This window comes from Embiotoca jacksoni, unplaced genomic scaffold (genome assembly GCF_022577435.1).
Source record: "Embiotoca jacksoni isolate LCO1_2020_lvr unplaced genomic scaffold, fEmbJac1.0.p SCAF_14, whole genome shotgun sequence".
Classification (NCBI taxonomy): domain Eukaryota; kingdom Metazoa; phylum Chordata; class Actinopteri; family Embiotocidae; genus Embiotoca; species Embiotoca jacksoni.
Genome location: NW_027185274.1, coordinates 6713567 through 6731891, shown reverse-complemented (window position 1 = coordinate 6731891; position 18325 = coordinate 6713567). Strand labels below are relative to the sequence as shown.

Here is an 18325-nt window from a genome sequence, read left to right as displayed (position 1 = left end):
TATCCTTCGGCTCTATGTGTCCCTATTTTATTTCTTTATTTCTTTACATATGACTGGCCGTGGAGAAAGAGATCCCTTCGCTTTATAAGTAGCCAAAAGCATGAAATCATGCCCGTGTATTACCGTAGTATAATATAGCTGCTCTGGCACAAAAGTCAAATTGAGCCCGTCACTCCTTCATTACAGACTACTGTCAAATTTTATTGAAAACATTTTTTTTTTTTGGGCCATTTCAATGGAGCAGAAACGTGCTGACCTGTTACATTTCAGGTAGACATGGTGAGAAAACGTCTGCTTGACTAAATATCCAACAGATACGGAGAAACATTAGCCTTCATTTGTGGTCATGTTTGAGTGATGAATGTAAAAGTACAAAAATATCCGACTCTTTAGCAGCTAAATGTTCCACTAAGGTCAGCAGTTGGTAGAGGAAGCAACCAGCTAATCGGTTTGTAAAGCCTTTTGACCAACAACAGCGACCTGATACATCTAAAATATTTCTTTATGATCAAATTAAAATGGATAACGGCCACTTTAAGTAAATGTTTTTAACGTAGGATCTTTAAGTCCTCCGTTGCCCTTCCCCAGGGCATTATTTTTCATCTGTTTCTGCAATTTTTGTTTTGCAACAACATCCAGGAAATAAAGTACTTTCAGTCTTCGCTAAGTGAAGAATATTTTGGCGCAAATAATAATGTCCCAAACAACATTTCACCTTGCAGGCTCTGCTGGCTGTAAGGGCGTGAGGGGATTGAAACATCTTTCTGTCATTTAATAGACAAATGGAGCAAGGTTCGTTCAAAAGCCCCTTGACATCACAACAGAAGTCTTCAACTTTTAACACACACACACACACACACACACACACAGTATCAGTTTTCCTGGTTGTTCTTCACTACTGGAAGAAGACACAACGGTGTCTTTTTGAGCAGAACTGTGCTTCAGTTTGTGGTGAGTTCAAATGTAGATGCTTAAGTAATTGATTCCTAAAGGTATTTGGATACACTACAATGTTGAAGACTGAGGGTAATCCGTGAACGTGCCCCGTGGTGTTACTTTCAAAGTGTTTATCCACAGCTCGGTCATTTCCTCAAGTGATGAATGGTGACATGTTAAAGATGGATGGGCCCCCAAGCTACACCCACAGCTGACATACAGTATGATGCAAAGCCTCTGCTGATTTACGCCAGCTCTTCACCACCATATGGCTCACATCACTCACTGCCCAAATGACCAGGACGGAGACCACTTCATCAGAGAGAGGGCAGCAGGAGGAGTAGTTGCGGTCGGGATTGGACGAGGGTGGGAAGGATCAGAGGAACTTCTAAATCAGGCAAATCAAACAAACAGCACTTTACCTCGGTCCCCTCCCCCTCCTCCGCTTACGCCTCAATCAAGTCTCGTTTATTTTGCTAAACGAAAATAGGCTTCTGACCCCTGTCAATAAACCTGAAGAGGCAAAGCGATCAATGACAAAGGCGGCATTCAATTTACGTTTAAATCCAAGGCTAATCAGCTAATTCGCTCGGGTTGGATGTGGCGTTCTAAGCTTTCCACGAAGGCTCCTCGAATGTCCTAGTGATGATCATAAAGGCTGTTTTCTCATTGTGGTCAGAGAAATTTAGTTGCACAGCTGCTATAGTTCCTCATTCATATGAGCCTGTCTGTCAGGAGAGTATGCTCTCATTAAATAATGAGGCCAGAAAAGAACAGAGAAGCTCCTTTTGGGGAGAAGTGTGAGACACGGAAGATTAAGTTCATGCTCTAGCTGTATTTCTGGTATTTCAATAGATCGCAGCAGCAACATTAGGCTTATTTGTCGGCACCAGCGGAACGAAAATGGTCCATTTTCATTTTAACACGGGCTGTAAAAGTGACTGATTGAGGGGCTAAGCTCTCAGGTAGCACATGACACCTTGATGCTGGTAGTGTGGTGTGCATTCACGCCCTCTCAGTAACGAAAATCCATGTCTAAAAAGCTCATACAACCTTCTCTGATAAAAAATTTAGCCGATTTTTCTTTTCAGATGATTTCTAGAGACAAGCAGGATACAACATTTTTCCTGTATCTGCTGGTGTGGAAAATGCCAGTGATGAGGAAAACGATCTCTAATTCAACGCGATGTTGTGGAAATGATATTCAAACATGATTGATCTGTTTATCCTGAAGTGGAGCGGGCAACAATTTCCTACCTGTGCCCAAGTCAGAGTCATGCGATTTGAAATAAGCAACCATTATTTCATTCTTCCAAATGACACCATCATGTGTGTTTGGTTTTTATTCACTCTTGCTTTGGTTGATGAATTCATTCATCCACTGGTTCATTCAATTATTCCCGTTCAGCTCATCCATGTACCTGCGCACCGACTAGTCCAACAGATAGAACAGAAGAAAACTGGGCACGCTGTTGGACTCCTTGATGCGATTCTGTTGTCTGCCTAGCCTTTAATTAGAGCATGATAACATGTTTTTAAGCTCCATCCTTCTGTGCCTCGTGTTCCCTGTGAAAGGCTCATAAATAAATTGAGGCGGAACATCCACTTTTGAACTCGCTGGGCTTCACGGTACAAGGAGACAAGCGTTGCGCTCACAGGAATCTGGAACAGGAGATGACGGGAAGTGTTCTGAAAAGGGAATTAGCTCGTTTCTCCTTTATCACAGTGTATTACTGATCTGCAGTAAAGACAGGCAAAGGGTGCAGATACTTGATTGATTTTCATTAAAATATCATCACATACATCAAAGTAAAAAGTAAAAGTCATAGGAGAAAGAAACAAAACACAGTAATCTCAGTGGGCTCTCCACACCTACAGTATGTCTGTATTTTGTTCATTACAACGCCGTGCTGTTTAACGCATGCCTGACTGGATAACAGTATCTGCTGTATGTTTGAAGACAGACTAAAATAATTGAGCGGGAGTACCTTTTTTTTATTGGTTTAAGAAGAAGCTGACAATTTGTTGCCATGGTGGGGTTCAGTGGTATTAAGGAAAGAGCTTTACTGACCCATAAACAAGCATCTGATTTGGATCAATAAGCCGAGTGGCCAATGCCGCCTTGAGATGTTCGCCATAAATCTCAGAGGGCCGCCCTCTGCCTCATTAAATTATAGAGGATCCGTGAGCCGTGAAACACTAATGGCAAAGCATCACATTGGTTGCTAAAAATAGGAAGGCCTATACAAAAGAGTTTTTTTTTTTTTTTTTTTCCGTCTTCTCATCCATATTGTTACTCAAGAATCCTTTTAACTACCCACTTCTTTCATTCCCTGAGGTCAGGAGAGAGGGGTGGCCATGGCCTGACATCCCAGCACGCTCGCGTGTGTTTGCAGGGTGTCGTCAGTGCGTCAACAAAACACTAACACGTCCCTGTGATGTCACAGTGAGGGAGATACAGCTGTTCTCCTGGACGGGAACACTCGCAGTGAAGCGTCTCCATCTCTGCCAGGAGAGCCTAGGTGCATCTTGTTGCTTCAATTTAGATTGCAAATCCACTTAAAGTACATAAGTCAAAGAGTGCTCCCAGCTAAAATGCAAAGCCGTGTTGGGTCTGGAAGATTTTTAAAAAATCATGGACCTTGCACTTAGGAGGATTACATTTTCATGCGCTTAAAAAGAAAAAGGAGGAGGAAGAGTCCCAACACATCATCTTCACCATCATCATCCCAAAAAGCGGGGCAGCCCACACAGCGAATGTTATTTATTCTGAAACAATATTATATTCTTCGCTAATGTCGCACAATGAATTTCACAACCGGTCATATGTTTTTAGTGCAGTGAGAAATGAGTGTGTGGAGATTACTGTTCTCTCGGTGATGTGAAACTAATCAGGGAGAAATAGCAGTTTCCACACTGGTGACTTTTCAGAGCCCTGTGGTATAAATATCAACCATCTGTGAGGCCATCTGCATTGGGGTGCTATATCATGCGCCAAGGCCAAGCCACCAAACGTAGACAGGTTGCCGCCCATGGCACTATCTACCCTGCATGCAAGACAAGTAACCTATCGTACAATCACCACTATCAACAACGGATCTACCCTCTTAACTCTTGTTGTCATCCGCTTACACATAAGTGAGGTCATCTTTTAAAGGAGCGGTCAGGATTACCTCAGCTGCACACTCGACTCATCTTTCTTTAGAAAAGTGTGGCATACTTACCGTATATGTAATATGCTGTATTTTATAATGTGGATATGGATTACAGATATGCTGTTGGAATTGTAGGGGAAAATGTGTCTGTTAAACCCGGCCTTCCAAAATAGTTTCAGAGCTGAGATTGCAACAGTATGGTGCAGGTTTTTTTTTTGCTGTTGTACTTCACTCCACTTTGCTGCAGCTCACTTCTGCAAAACCCGACTTCTGCAGAGATGAGTCGCAACGAGACTCTGACCTTTTCGATTCCGCTGAAAATACAGTTAAAAAAAAGACACAACACAAAGCAAAGGTGGGGGGGGGGACCATAAACACTGCCTGGCCCACACTAGACTAGACATCACTTAACCACGTCTTATCTGTCTCTCACAACATCAGGAATTGCGTCGTATATTTGTTGAGTGTCATCCGCTGTTTTCTGCGTACATGTGTTTCTCTGGGTCTGCATGGGAAAAGAGAGAGGAGGGAGTGTATGTGTGTGTGTGTGTCTACTTGTGCATGTGAGAGATTGTTTCAAGCTATCTAGTTATTGGAACGGAAAGGAATGGAGGAGGGCTGGTGCTGAAGAGCAGGCCACTTGAGAAGGGGGAGGGGGAGGGAGAAAGCGATGGAGCAGAGGGGCCCAGAGGCGAGTTAAAATCCTTTTGTTATTTCTGTTGATTGTTGAGACACAGACGAGGGAGATTAATTTGTCTCAAGGTCTGAGAGCAGCCGTCAGCAGACAGCAGCACTCCTCAGTTTGTGCCGTTTGTTTACTTAACTTCGACCACGCTGTTCTTGTAAAAATATCGTATCCAGAGCCAGTGAAGGGATAAATGTGGCATGGCAGTTTTAAAAAGATTGATAGAATAATCTCGAGACGGAGAAGCTGGTGGACAAATAAAACGTAGTAAGCGAACAAAAATATGCCTTCTGCTTCCAAACAGATGCTTAAACTGCCTTTGATCAGAGCCATGCATCATCGCAGCCCGCAATATAAATAGCCCGGAAAACACATCATGCTTTTGAATTTCAAACATGCAGTATACGCCTTGTTTCTTGTTGTAAAGTCACACTCAGTTACCCTGACAAACCAAATCCTTCAAAACATAAATGTAATCCTATTATTATAGGGAAGTAGTGCATTTAAACTAATTCACAAAAAAGTTATTAGCTGGAAAAAATGATTACTTTCATAACTGATGAATCTTTAATACTTTGTAATACAGCCCACAATTTAGAGTTTAATTGTCTTGAATGAATAAAGTAGTAGTACAATACTTAACAGCCCTTTTGAGGTAATGTAGGAACAAGAAAACATGGGAGCAGCAATTTGACATTTGAAAGCGTTTTTGTTGCTATCTACAGGGAGCAGTTCTGGAAAACAAAACTGAAATCTGAAACAAAAAAGGCCACACATTATATTACAGCCCTCATACCTTATTCTTATAATGTTATATAGAAGATGCCACGTCTTTGCAACAGCATTTATGCTATAATGTCTCTCTCTCTAAAATGCGCAGTGGTTACTCCCTCTTCTCTTCAATGGAATCTACAGTCAAGCCCCAGTAGGAACCCGACAGTATGTTATTGGTATGTGGGTAATTGTTTGGTCTATAAAACGTCAGACAATTGTGATAGTATCATAATTGATAAGGTTACGTCATCAAAATTCTTGCTTTTTCTCATAAACAATATTCAGGTTATGTTGACTGAAGACAACGAAAAGCTACATATTTACATTAATTGTTTTGCACAATGAAATCCATTTAAACGCCTTATTAATAGACTAATTATTTAAACTCAAAGTACAAAGATCCTTGTTAATTCATGTAAAACATATATAATGTATAATAACAGTGTTGCACATTGGTTTTTATATGGTGAAATTTAAATGAAAAATACTGTATCGTCTCACTATAAACACCACGCACATGTAATTCTGCAATATGTTTATTAGCGAACCTTTATTCAGGGCAACTTGAAATACATTCGTGTCAAAGCAATCAGCTCCCTCATGCCTGCAACACCTTACAAGAGGACTGGCGATCCTCCCAACAAGCCCTTTAGTGTGCGTCGCAGCATGCTCGGGCTGTGTAAGAGAACTTCAGACTCTAGAGGTCTCCATCCTTCAGCATCCCCCTCATCATCCCACCTATCCCCCCCCACCCCCCCACCCCACACACACACCACCCCCACCCCCTCCTCCTTCTCCTCCTCCTCCTCCTCCTCCTCTCTGGCATTTTGTGCAGCGGAGGAGGCAAGAAGGAGAGACTGCTGAGGAGGAGACAGAGGGGACCCTGAGACAACACGTCCCACGCCAGAGCCAGACAGCCAGGGAACTTTGATTTGACGCCAAGTAGCCTGCGATGAAAATGACGATGAAGAGAAAGAGTCACGTTTCTTCTTCCTCTTCTCCTTGGGAAGCTTAGACATGTCGGGCGTGTGCAACATATGATGTCCTTGGACTCATATGCTCAATGAAGATTTATTTACCTCCGATTTTGCTCCTCAATTCGCTGATGGTGCCGCTTCGTTGTGACTGCGCTTAGGTCAGCCGAATGAATCAGAAGGCAGTCTGAGCGCATTGTTTCCAGCTCCGTTGCATATGGGATTTCCAGCCGTGATGTCTGCAATATTTCGCTCTTTGTTTCTGGGTAAGTCACTTTCCGTTTCTTTCAAAGATTAGTAATTAATTAAAGCAGCATCGGAGCGTGCCCGCCCGATAATTGCCACTGAGGACGTGGACACTGATATCCGTCATGATATTTACAACCGTTTTTAATATTCATTTGTATTGTTTAACACGGCAACACATCTAGTAGCCTCGATACAAAATGATGTCAGAATCTATTTATTTTTTGTCTTCTTTTTTCCTCCCTGCTGTAACCCCTGGCACGTTCTGATGCGCATATTAAGATACTGCGATTTATATTTATCTGAAAATGGTAAAGCACAAAACCGTACGGGCGGCTTTCCTTGTGGGAGCTCCCAAAATGGGACAAATTAAAGGGGATAAAAGTTCACCTGACCCCTCCCTTTAAATCTGCTATCCACATTTATTGACTCTGCTTGTGCTTGTATTGACATATGGTCTTCAAAGGCATCCCTGCTGCAGATGAACAAAATCCTTTTTGAACAGATGAAAATGTGTCAGACCCCACTTAATTGGAAAATCTGTGCAGGCTCTTTCTTATTGTTTTATCATATTCTAACAGTATTGAATATCATTTGTTGGGACGCATAATGTGTTTTACTTTGAAATCCAACATGGCCCTCTTACATTGAGAAATGAAAACTTCCCTTATTTTATTACTAGTAATACTGCTCTTATTCTTATTCTTATTAGAGTGTAGACGGCCTGAAGGAGCGTCCAGGTCCGGAGCCAAATGAGGAATGTTTAATTCCACTGTGACTCCACTGACTGGAAGTTACTATAGCAGGAGACCGTGTGTAAAAATGACTTCCAGTAAGAGGTGTTGTTTTCCCCACTGCTGTCTCACAGTGAACCTGGTGGGGAAAAACTCAAATTCCCTCTGCAGGGTTTTCCATTTTTTTTCAACGAGTAGTTTAAAGTCTGAAGTCTCTTTGAATAGGGGTCCTTGGTATGAAAAAGTTTGGAACCTCCCATTTTATATCGCCTGAAAATATGAGGAATATTGCACCCGAGACCTGCAGCTTGTGTGCCCTGGTCTGAGTCCAAAAGTCATGCTTTACTGCATGTGATGCTTGCTGTTTGCGGTCTGGGGAGAAATAAAAAGGCCTCAGCATTTGTCTTGAATTTTTTATTCCATTAGTTTACACATACAGCTGATCTTATTTGCTCAGGCTTGATGTGGCTTGTGCCGCGGGCTTGTAAATGCCTGAAGAGTTTATTATCTTCAGCTCCCATTTTTTCAGTTTCCTACATATTGTTGTGATCTGTCTGTACTGCCTCTTTCCCGGTGCATTCTGGGAAAGGCTCTAGTCCCCAGTGACCCTGGATAATATATGGAAAAGCGAATGTTGGAGGTATCATGTGGACCTGCATACATGCTGAACTCTTAATGCTTACATTGGTGGACTAGTGAGTCTACAGGATGTGCTCAGTGGTGATGGTCACTGATCCTCAGTTTAACTAAAGGAGCTGACTCTGCAGTGGACACTGCATACCAGCACTTTTGTGTTTGTTTGTTTGTTTGGATCATTACCCCTAATGTATGAGATACTAATGTATCGAGCCAATCATGTAGATAGTTTGGTAGTAGACCAGCTTCTTACTCAGGATGGTGATAATAAAAATGCAACCAATTGTTTAAAGGCGAGTTGAAAACATTACACATAAAATTATAAAAGTTATTTATCCCCATACAATAATAATAGTGGAAAATTATTCTCAAAATAACCATATGCCTATTAAATGGCTCGTTGTTGCCATGGTGAGACATTTTTCCCTTCTCTGCTATGTTCATGACAGTAAAGGGAAAAACTACGGTATATGGAACAATTCATGCATCTCAAAGTGATATCATTGAACTGCACGTCCAATACATTTGCAACCTGGGTTGCATGTCTCTCATGCAAGAACAAAATATCTGCCAGTCAGCCAAAAGACACCCTCCCCCCCCTCCCCTCTCCATCCTCCTCCTCCAACCCCCCTGACCAAGGAGATGTATGTAGCTTTTCAAGCTAGACTGCTCTGCTGTGCCAGACTGAAGGACATTTTCCCAAAGTTATAGCCTGTTTTTATTCAAGATCAACACTGAGGCCAAGCAAAGAGAGGAAGTGGCTGTTTTATTATAAAAGAATCAATAGTCATTAATGGGGGTTCATTTTCTTTTTATTTGGCTTCAGCCACACCAGTCCTGAGACATCCTTAAATTAATATCTGTTGGAGATGTAATATCCACTGTTCACATTACAGATAAGTAGCACAATTAATTGCCACAGAGAGTTCCGTCGCGCCCCTCCAGTAACTCTGCTGATGCGAAGAAAGAAATGGAACAAGGTCAAATAAAGTAACAGCGTGGTGCAGTTGGAGATTCAGCCAGGTAAAGGAGACGAGAGATTGATCGCCTGTCTGTCCCTGTGCCAGGATTAAATGATTCTGAATGAGGGAATTTGAAAATGACTGTCCAAGAAGTAATAACACAGTGTAAGTCAGTTGACAGAAATGTAATTGGAAAGTATGAGCTGCTTTTATATGAGATCTAAACCTCACTCGGTGGAGTCTTGTGTTCATTTGAGCCTCAACCTTTGAGAAAATTGCAATGTGAGCGATCATTGCACTACAGTAGGTTCTTAACGTTTGCATGTGTGCTGATGTGCGTGTGGCCATGCATGCATAGATACATGTGTCTAACGGGGAGGAGATGGCAGTGCCTATACACGCATGCTAGTGTTAGATGTAGATAAAGAGAGCAGTGGCTCCAAACAGAAATTCTGTCCCCATTCTATATTTAGCATGTCTGCCGGGGTAGGCAGAGGATCTCTGAAATGTGAAGATGACAGGAGCCTCCTGAGCCAGAGGTTATGAAGTGACATCTTGATGTGTTTGTGCCTGAATCACACTCCCACACACACCCAGCCAAAGTCTTCTGACATTCCTACAAACCCAGAGACATTTCGATATTTGACATCTAGTTACCATACGTTAAGATTTGGTTTTGATCTTCCTTTTGATGCTCATCATTCTTCAGCGTTATCATTCAGCATTTCCTATGTATATACTTCACTTTGGATATATTTGTTTTTGCACAGTATGTGATGAACTTGTGTAATATTTCAGGCATTTCTCAGTTTAGTGTGGAGTCTTGCACAGTGTGAGTTAACCTTCATCTCAGAGTCAAAGCAGAAACCTTTAAATGACTCCAACTGGCACAGACAATTAGTTTTATTAATTACATTTACTTTATGGATATGATACAGACATATGAAGACATCCAGCACATTCTCACACACAGACCAAGCAAAGGTTCACTGCAAACATCGTGGCACATTTGTATCCAAAGATGAATAGATGTTGCATTCAAACTGGTGGACACATGTACAGTGTAGCTGAAGCTGTTGAGGGGAAAAATAGCAAATAGCTAGCAGGGAAGTTAAATGACTTCTCCTCTACCTACAATTTCAGTTATTTCACATGCAGAACAAAGTGTAAACAGATTTCCATCCAGAAAGGATCGTATTACTCAAAGCCAAAGTGGCCAATCTGAATGGCTCAGCAAGGGCAGAGTGCTCTGGAATACAAAACCTCTGCCAACGGTGACCGAAAAGGCCTACAGATGAGCACAGACGTCCAGCCGCCCTCAAAACAATTGACCCATATCATTAACAAACACTGATTTGCCTTCCAAGCACTTTCCCCCCGATGTGTATGGCCTTTGAATGACAGCGTGCTTCCCTGAATAACAAGCCGTCCTCTTTTTCTACCTGAGGGATTCTTCATGTTTCATTGATTGAGGTGCTTTTAGTCAGAAGGTCCTTGTATTCTGTCGCAGCCAGCTGAATGCCACGCTTTGAATGAGAGTGTTTGTAAGTGAAGGGGTACCTGTTTGTACAGTAAGTGCTTTTATTCCTACAAGTAGAGGGTCAAAACAGGTTGTATTTTCACCGCAGCCAAAGACATCTGAGGTAACTATAAAGGTCATACTTGTGAAATTAACGTAGTCCTTCCTGAATTCATCGGTGGTTCTGAGAGGATTTCTTTGCTTCAACAGATACTAACTCTTTCTCCTGGTGTGTGTTTCTGCCACACCCATAATTTCCAAGCTGTCCGATCTCATTTTGTATGGGCCTTTTGTCACACACATCTTGTAAAAACAGTCGACACATGCCGAGACAGAGCTGGGTTTGTGTAGTGTTTCTGGCCTACAAGCCCTCCCCCTTTCATCCTTCACCGGGAAAATTACTGCCAGATTATTTTGGAACGTATGAACAGGAACTGCCTATTTCACTTTACTGCTAATCTTTGACAGATGTTCCGGAGAGGCTCACGTTCACATCAACTGGAGTCACATGCACACTCCATACATGACGTGACGCCCCACCAGTGTGCTTCACCGTATTCATAAACAATTAAAGACACAGGCATTTGGTGCTAATCCAAACTAATTGATATTTTATACAGTAGATTAACCATGAAATCATTTTCACTGATCAAAACTCCAACTGATAGTCAGGGACATCTGATTGAGATGACATGAAGTTTTGCAACAATCAAGTCACGGACTAATGACAACATTACTTCTAATATTAAGTTCCTTTTATTTATTTTTTTATTACATTGTAGTGCATTAACAATTCGTGTATTAACGTATTTGTCAATTGGCAGAAAATTAACCTCCAACAACTTAAAAAATTGGTTCACTATGTGAGGCACTTGTCAACCAACAACCCTGTCTGCAAGAAAATATGTTGAAATGATATCTAACTACAAAAAGCAAATCAATTTTCAAGGACACTTCAATGGCACCCAGGGGCGAATTGAAACAATAATTCAGGCCAGAAGTTTAGCTCCATCTCAGGCCAGCCTGTTCACACTAACCACCAGACTGCTAATTTTGTGAGATAACCCTATTGGCCGATATAACAAATAAAAGATGAGTTATAAATTTGGTAACTATACTTAAAACGGAGGAAAGTTAGCTAATTTGCAAAATAACAAAATTTGGACTCATCACTAAGTAGCCCATCTGAATACTGAGTGTTCATGATATGTTGTTGGGTTCTCCCCCCAAAACTCACAAGGAATATGCCAATCACAGCGCATACAAATCACCAATCACAGCGCATACAAATGTATAAAGCTAGACATACAAAACAAGTGGCCGATACTTTTGAATAAAAGAATGAGATACAGAGTTAGCGTAATTGTTCAAATGATTATCTTTAAAATAAAATGTAAATGTTGCTACAAAGCATAGTCACTGCAAGATCGAGTTTTCTCACAAAATGTGTTTTTCAATACAAATTTGTGTATGTGTAAACATATTTTGCTGGAGGCAGCGGTGAAAGCAGGAATGTCAACTCTCAAATGTGAGGATTTGATGCTTCTTGTTGCTCTTTCATAAGTTCAATGTCTTTGACTATGACTGCTGGCCAATCAAAATGTCGCCTTGGGCTTTAGGAAAATGGGAATTGATTTTTTTTTTTTTTTTTTTTTTTTTTTTTTTTTAAATCAATAGATGGCTCAAGAGGGAAAATAATTGGTAGAGAAGACCTTCATATCCATTCTTATAATTTTGCTTCACAGAAGGCTAATATTGATCAAGTATTTTGTTAGATGACCACAAGACAGGTTGACAATAGCACCAATCACCTTAGAAAATAACCCTTCGCCGCTTCACTTGACCCCACCGCCTCCACATCTCTCACCAGCTGACCTGAGCAGATGGACTTAGATAACCATGTCATTAACAGAAGAGTGCTTTAGCATTACATTGTGCCATCAAAAATGTCTATTTCTCAATGAAAAATAGCAAGAACCTATTTGCTTTCACCTCCCAGTATTAGTATGACTTTATCCATTCTGTCCCATCAACCACTATCTATGTCTTGTGTCTTTTTTCATGTTATGTTGCATCTGTAACATTTTTTATTTGCATTAAACATTGTATGAAAACACAAGACAGCAGATGTACCATATTAGGATCAAAACTAAACTGGGTCGCCCTTTACAACTTTGGTAATTTGAAATGTTGACACTGAAGCATTGTGTTGGCCTCTAGTTTCTCTGTAATCCATTCAGCCATGGCCATTTGCTCCAAAGGTAGGATTTCTGCCTTACTTGCCGTAGTAACTGAAAGTCAATGGAGCAAGCACAATTACAGCTTTCTATTTTCTTTGAAAATGTAAAGCGATTTGTTGCTTGTGAGCGTAAATATTTGAATCAAGGTCTGTGATTGTTTCATGTAAGCAGCGAGCAGATCAAAGAGCGAACAAAACTGAGATAAACACTGATGCTGTCGGTGAGGTGGAGCAAGGAATCGTCTCACATTGATTCACCCCACTGAAGGTCTGTCTTGATATTAATTCTTTGCAGCTATTGACATTCCTGGAAATAGGATCCTATCTATCACCAATCGAGCGCTCCAAGCGCGAAGGTGATCAAAATTCATGCAATCTCGCAAAACCTACCATTTAAAATGACTTGTTTATCAGGGGTGGGGGTTGAGATGCTATCGTCTTTGAGCTCCCAGCCCTGCTGTGGTGCTTTCAAGTGCTTTCTGCCTTAGTGAAAACTGGCAGTGCAGAATAAAGCTGGCATGCTTGTCTTCTCTAAGCAGAACATGCTTTTGATCTATGTTCTCTGTCTCTGAAGCCAGGTATATCTCTTGTTTTTTTCATGCAGCTGTGCGATCCAACCGTGCAGAAAAATAAACAGAAAGCAAAATCGCTATCGCTGAGGTATCTTTCACTTTCAGGCAGGTTAGCATCTTGCTTACATCAGTGTCACAAAGTAAAAAAAAGTACACTATTGACAAGACATTTATGGCATAATAGGAGCACAGGGGCGATACTGGTTGCGCTGCAGCTAGAGGTCAACCTGTGTGTCACACCGGAGGCTTCATCTGTGACCTGGAAGCCTGTGAACATGACTGAGGTCGACCAGGCCTGTTTAGGCTGATTTCATGTACAGTAAGGTGTATTCACCGCTGGACAAGTCATTTGCTTGGCTCACATTTTCATTGACTGACAGAGAGTCAAAACCCAAGTAAACTGTCTGCCAATAATTGATCATTCCTTACCAGTCGCTTAGCGCTGTAAATGGTCATGGGGTGCACCTGTCAGACCCCGGCCTGTGTGGTGCCTCATCTCACACTGTGATTATTGATTGCCATGTCCAGATTCCAACGTGGACATTCAAACGGCATCACGCAGCTCGAGATGAGAATCAGCAAGAGAATACAGCTCACAGCCAGACTGTGACTGCGGGGAGTCCTCGCCATAAATCTACACCAAGCAAATAATTTTTCATGTAGACAGAAAGGATTCAGCAACCTGCATTTGTTTTTTTCAGTATGGCACCAGTGCACAAGACATTGACTTTCACTCTCAATGGGATTCAGCTGTGATTCAATCTCGAGAATTGACTGCAGATGAGTGAAAGCAACTTGCACTGCACCAAACAATGGCAGCCTGGGTTTTTTTCTTTTTTTTTCCTTTCTCTCCCGGTTTTTCCAATTGGGAGCTGAATGAACAGGAGGAAATGTTCCACGTCGCTCTATTTAGACGCCTGCTGTTCCTTTCAATTTGAAGCAGTCTATTAGCCCAGCAAGCAGGACACTCCATTAGGTGTTTTGAACCCGCACGCTGCATTGTCTCACTCCATTTCCTCTTTGGCTTGCCAGTCTTTCCTAAAGCGTCAGTGGCTTTAATCAGCAGAGGCCTCTCTGCCCTTCAGACATTTATCTTCAGCTGCATTTGGTCGTCACAGAGCAGCCAGGAAAGACCCAAAGATGGATTGTGTTTGGAAGAGAGGGAATTCAGTGGCCATTGATTAGACTGGTGGAAGACAAAGTGGTTACCTGCACAAGACCTGAGCACCATCTGGAGGATCCCTTCCACTCTTAGTGCATGATAGTTGAAGTCAGAACTCTGCCATCTGTCCACTTTGGACAGCTTTTTTGCTCGGAAAAGAAGTAAGTTGACTATGCAGAAAGTTTGAATAGGGGGCTTAATCTTTTTATGGACTGTAACAAAACTTCGGAAATGACCTTTAAAGCCCTGTAAGATATGTAATTCCGCTGATTAATTCTTTGAGATAAAACCCTTCGTCATCAGAACCTTACCTTGTGTAATTGCCATTCAGTAGGAACTGTAAAATGCAATGATTTAGGTCCAGGTCTTGGGTTGCCAGTCCTGTTCTCTTGCAGTGAATGTCGTGTGATGGATGGTTTAATTATCCAACCACAAAGCCAGCAATTTGGTCTTTCATAGCTCGGCGCAAACATTGTAAACTGAATATCATTGATCAGTTGCTAAGTTGTCCACAAATTAAGTATGTACTGTCACTGATTGCACCGCAGCACTCCCCCTCAGTGTTGTACAGAGCGCAGGGCCTTTTATCAGGCCGAAAGGTTAAGAAGTTTGTTTCCAGAGGAGATAAAGTCGCCTTTTCAGGAGCTCAGGTTGTGGTCAGAGTACAGTATATTGTTGGTGCTGAAGAAGCTTTTTTTACCCCTCTTTCGTCCCCCCACTTCTTTTCCCCTCTTCCCAGCGAAGCGGTTCAGAACAGATGGCACCACCACATTTCTTCCAACTCGTTAGACTTGACTTGTTGATGAAATGGAGCTTTTACGCTATACTGCCCATGCAGATGTGTAGCTGTGCATTTTTTTTTTATGTATCCTCTGCCATAAACGGCCCTGCAGGAAAGGGAGGTAGAATCCACAGCCTGAAGCATCTACAGTACCAATGTTACATTTGAGGGTTCATAATGTGTTTTCCCTTTAGACGACTCTTCTTCTCCATGACGAGGAAGGCAGCAGGAGCTTTGTATGGGCAAAAAGTGAACGTGGAATGTGTTTCTGTTTGTTGCTGCCGGATAAACATGCATAGTGCTCTCTGCAGCTCTGGGCGAGTGGTGCTCCTGGTTGTGTATTCACTACAGAGGTGGAGTGGACCTCCGAGACTATCAAATTGATGCCAACAACCCTCCGATCATAACTTGCAGTTCATTCGGCGGAGATAACGACACAATTCTGCCGCTTGTTTCAGTCATCCTCTGCAGTTGTGCTCAATGCACGCCTGTTTGGCCTGGCCCATCATGCAGTTTGTCAGACCCAACTTACAAAGCACCACATCTCTTGTCAAAAGACAGATGGGAGCTTAGGACTACGTTCAACATGTCTGTCATGGTTTGGCATTGTTGTCCAAGCTGTCACACTTTGTATGAAATAGTCTTATTGCGGGTGGCTGGATGAGGAGTGCGATGTTCTTCAGTGTGTGGACGGCGCAGCTGCAAGTGAAAACTGTGCTGTACTCCCAAGCTTGACGGCTCCTTCAAAATTATTAAACACGCAGCTTTTTTTGGACCTCACATTTTCTCTCAGAGGCAGACATCATTTTTTATTTTGTGTGTCTTTCTTCAAGAGGGAAATCAAGAGTGTTAGCATTTGGCTTGATTTGCTGTCTGGGATCCAAAGAAGCTGTGGAGGAGGAAATCGCAGAGTTTGCAAATTCAAGCTCTTAAAATAATTAAAGTTGGCGTGATGACTCTGCTTTCTAGATGGGCCCAAGCTTTAAAAAAAAAAAAAAAGGCAGCTTTGGGACTTACCACACAGCAACAGGGAGCTGCGTTGTATTCTGAAATTAGGAATAATGAAGGTTAGAATATGCAACGTGCAGATAAGATGAAATCAAATGCATAATTCTGTCAGTGTGGAGCTAAATGAAGCTTTTGGCCACTGACCCATCATAGTAGAAAAAAAAAAAATTTCATTTAGGAGAGGGAGATGCTGTTTACTCTATTAACCTTTCCTCTCGGTTGGACTCTTGACATTGAACAATGTGGAAGAGGCCGACTCCTCGCTGGCCCTTTTGCTAATGAGGCAATTAAGTCTATCCTGCTTTGGATGAGCAAGGGGCCAAGAGAGCAAGGCAAGTCATCTACTGTCTCAGCAAACACCAAGCATCTTAGCCGTGCTGCAGTCAGAATACACAACAAGCCTTCCTTTGTTGTCGTGGTCGCCCAGTCGTCGTAGTCCTCCCTCGGCAGTGTGACCTGTTGCACAGCTGGAGATCACAGGCAGCATCAGGCCCTGTTTATCCAAGTGCACTGAATCGCAGCAAATGGAAATGGAAGAAAAACACTAAAATAAAATTATGTTTGAGCTCCACTCAGGAAGCTGTTGTGACACCGTGGTGGGCAGCAACAGTGAAGCATAGTGCAAACTATTAGCACTTTGCTTTTGGATAACACAAATAGTCCTATTTAGGGATCAAGTGGTGGATTATATTATTATATGATGCCTGATATTCATTAGTTGGTGCTTTCAAATACACTCAGAGCATCATCAGACCTGTACATAAAGCAAAGGAATAAAGATATTGTCTGACACCTACTTCACAGTCTATGTCGAGTTTACTTCAATGTTTACCGTGTTTTTCTCATGTTATGAGTTATTCATGGTGCTGAAAGAGCTCTAGCTGGTCGACAGACTGAATGCCAATGCCAGGAGAGGTGCACGCTGTGGCTGGAGGTTTACTGCCGAGTACAGTGGAGTGGAGTGAAGACGTAGCTCTGATCTTAGTTTCACAAGAGGAAATAAATTTTTTAAAAAAAGGTTCCTTTTCATGATCAGTTTTTTTTTTACCTGTCTACTGATAACCAGAAGACCAGTAAATTTGTATGTGTGTCAGAAAGAGAGAGAGAGAGAGATGTGAATATACAACCAAGTGAATGTGGACATGATGGAGAAGGTGTCAATGTGTGTGTTCATGCCTGATTTTACCACCAGAGTCCCTGTCTGACACGTTTGAGGGATTGTGTTGAAATGCAGTTGCCTCAAGAGCTTTCCAGGATAAAGTTGATCGCTGCAAAACATGCTGATCCTCTGCATCCATTAAAAAAAAAAAAAAAAAAAAAAAAAAACACCCTTGTTACCCATTTAAATGAGTTTGACAGCAATTAGCATGTTTCTTCCCTCTTAGCCTGGTGACTGTCTGCGATGAGCAGCTGCTGTGTCATACAAAAGGGGCCAGCATTAGGGCCTAAGTTAATGTGTTTAAGGGATGCACAATTCTAACGAGTGATAACCGAAGGCTTACGGCTGCTCAGAACGGATTAGGGGACGTCGTTGTCTGTCTTAAAACTCAGGCTTAACCATCATACTCTTTTTTTTCCTTTTTTTTTTCTCCCCCTCCTCTATCTCTTCTTCCTGGTAATGAATCGCCAGTGTTTCCTGACACAAGGCATGAAAAAGAACGTCTCATTCTGCGGGGAATAAAAATGGCTGCTCGTTAGCTGTGGATAGGTGTACCGAAGCAGAAAGAGTCAGATGTCTGGGCAGATTTGTTTGGAATCAATGCTTGTCTTCTGAAGCTTCCCCTAAAATATGTGGCTGCCACAACTTATCAGACGAGATTCGGAGGAACTTACGTAGGCGAGCGAAAGGGTGCTTCAGCCACACAGAAGCTCAGTGTGCGGCGGTGAAACACAAAGAACAAGGAGAGGCAGGTTTCACCGTCCACTTTAACATATTTTGCTT

At 42.1% G+C, this 18325-nt stretch overlaps 1 protein-coding gene across 1 annotated transcript in view; it reads left to right on the top strand.

Moving 5' to 3' along the window:
* Positions 1-6343: 6343 nt before the first annotated feature.
* Positions 6344-18325, top strand: part of clmpb (CXADR like membrane protein b) — a 70908-nt gene continuing 58926 nt past the window's right edge. The window contains exon 1 of the mRNA XM_069147679.1: positions 6344-6790. Within this exon, the coding sequence (XP_069003780.1) occupies positions 6742-6790 (49 nt within the window). The 5' untranslated portion in view covers positions 6344-6741. The remainder of the gene's footprint in view (positions 6791-18325) is intronic.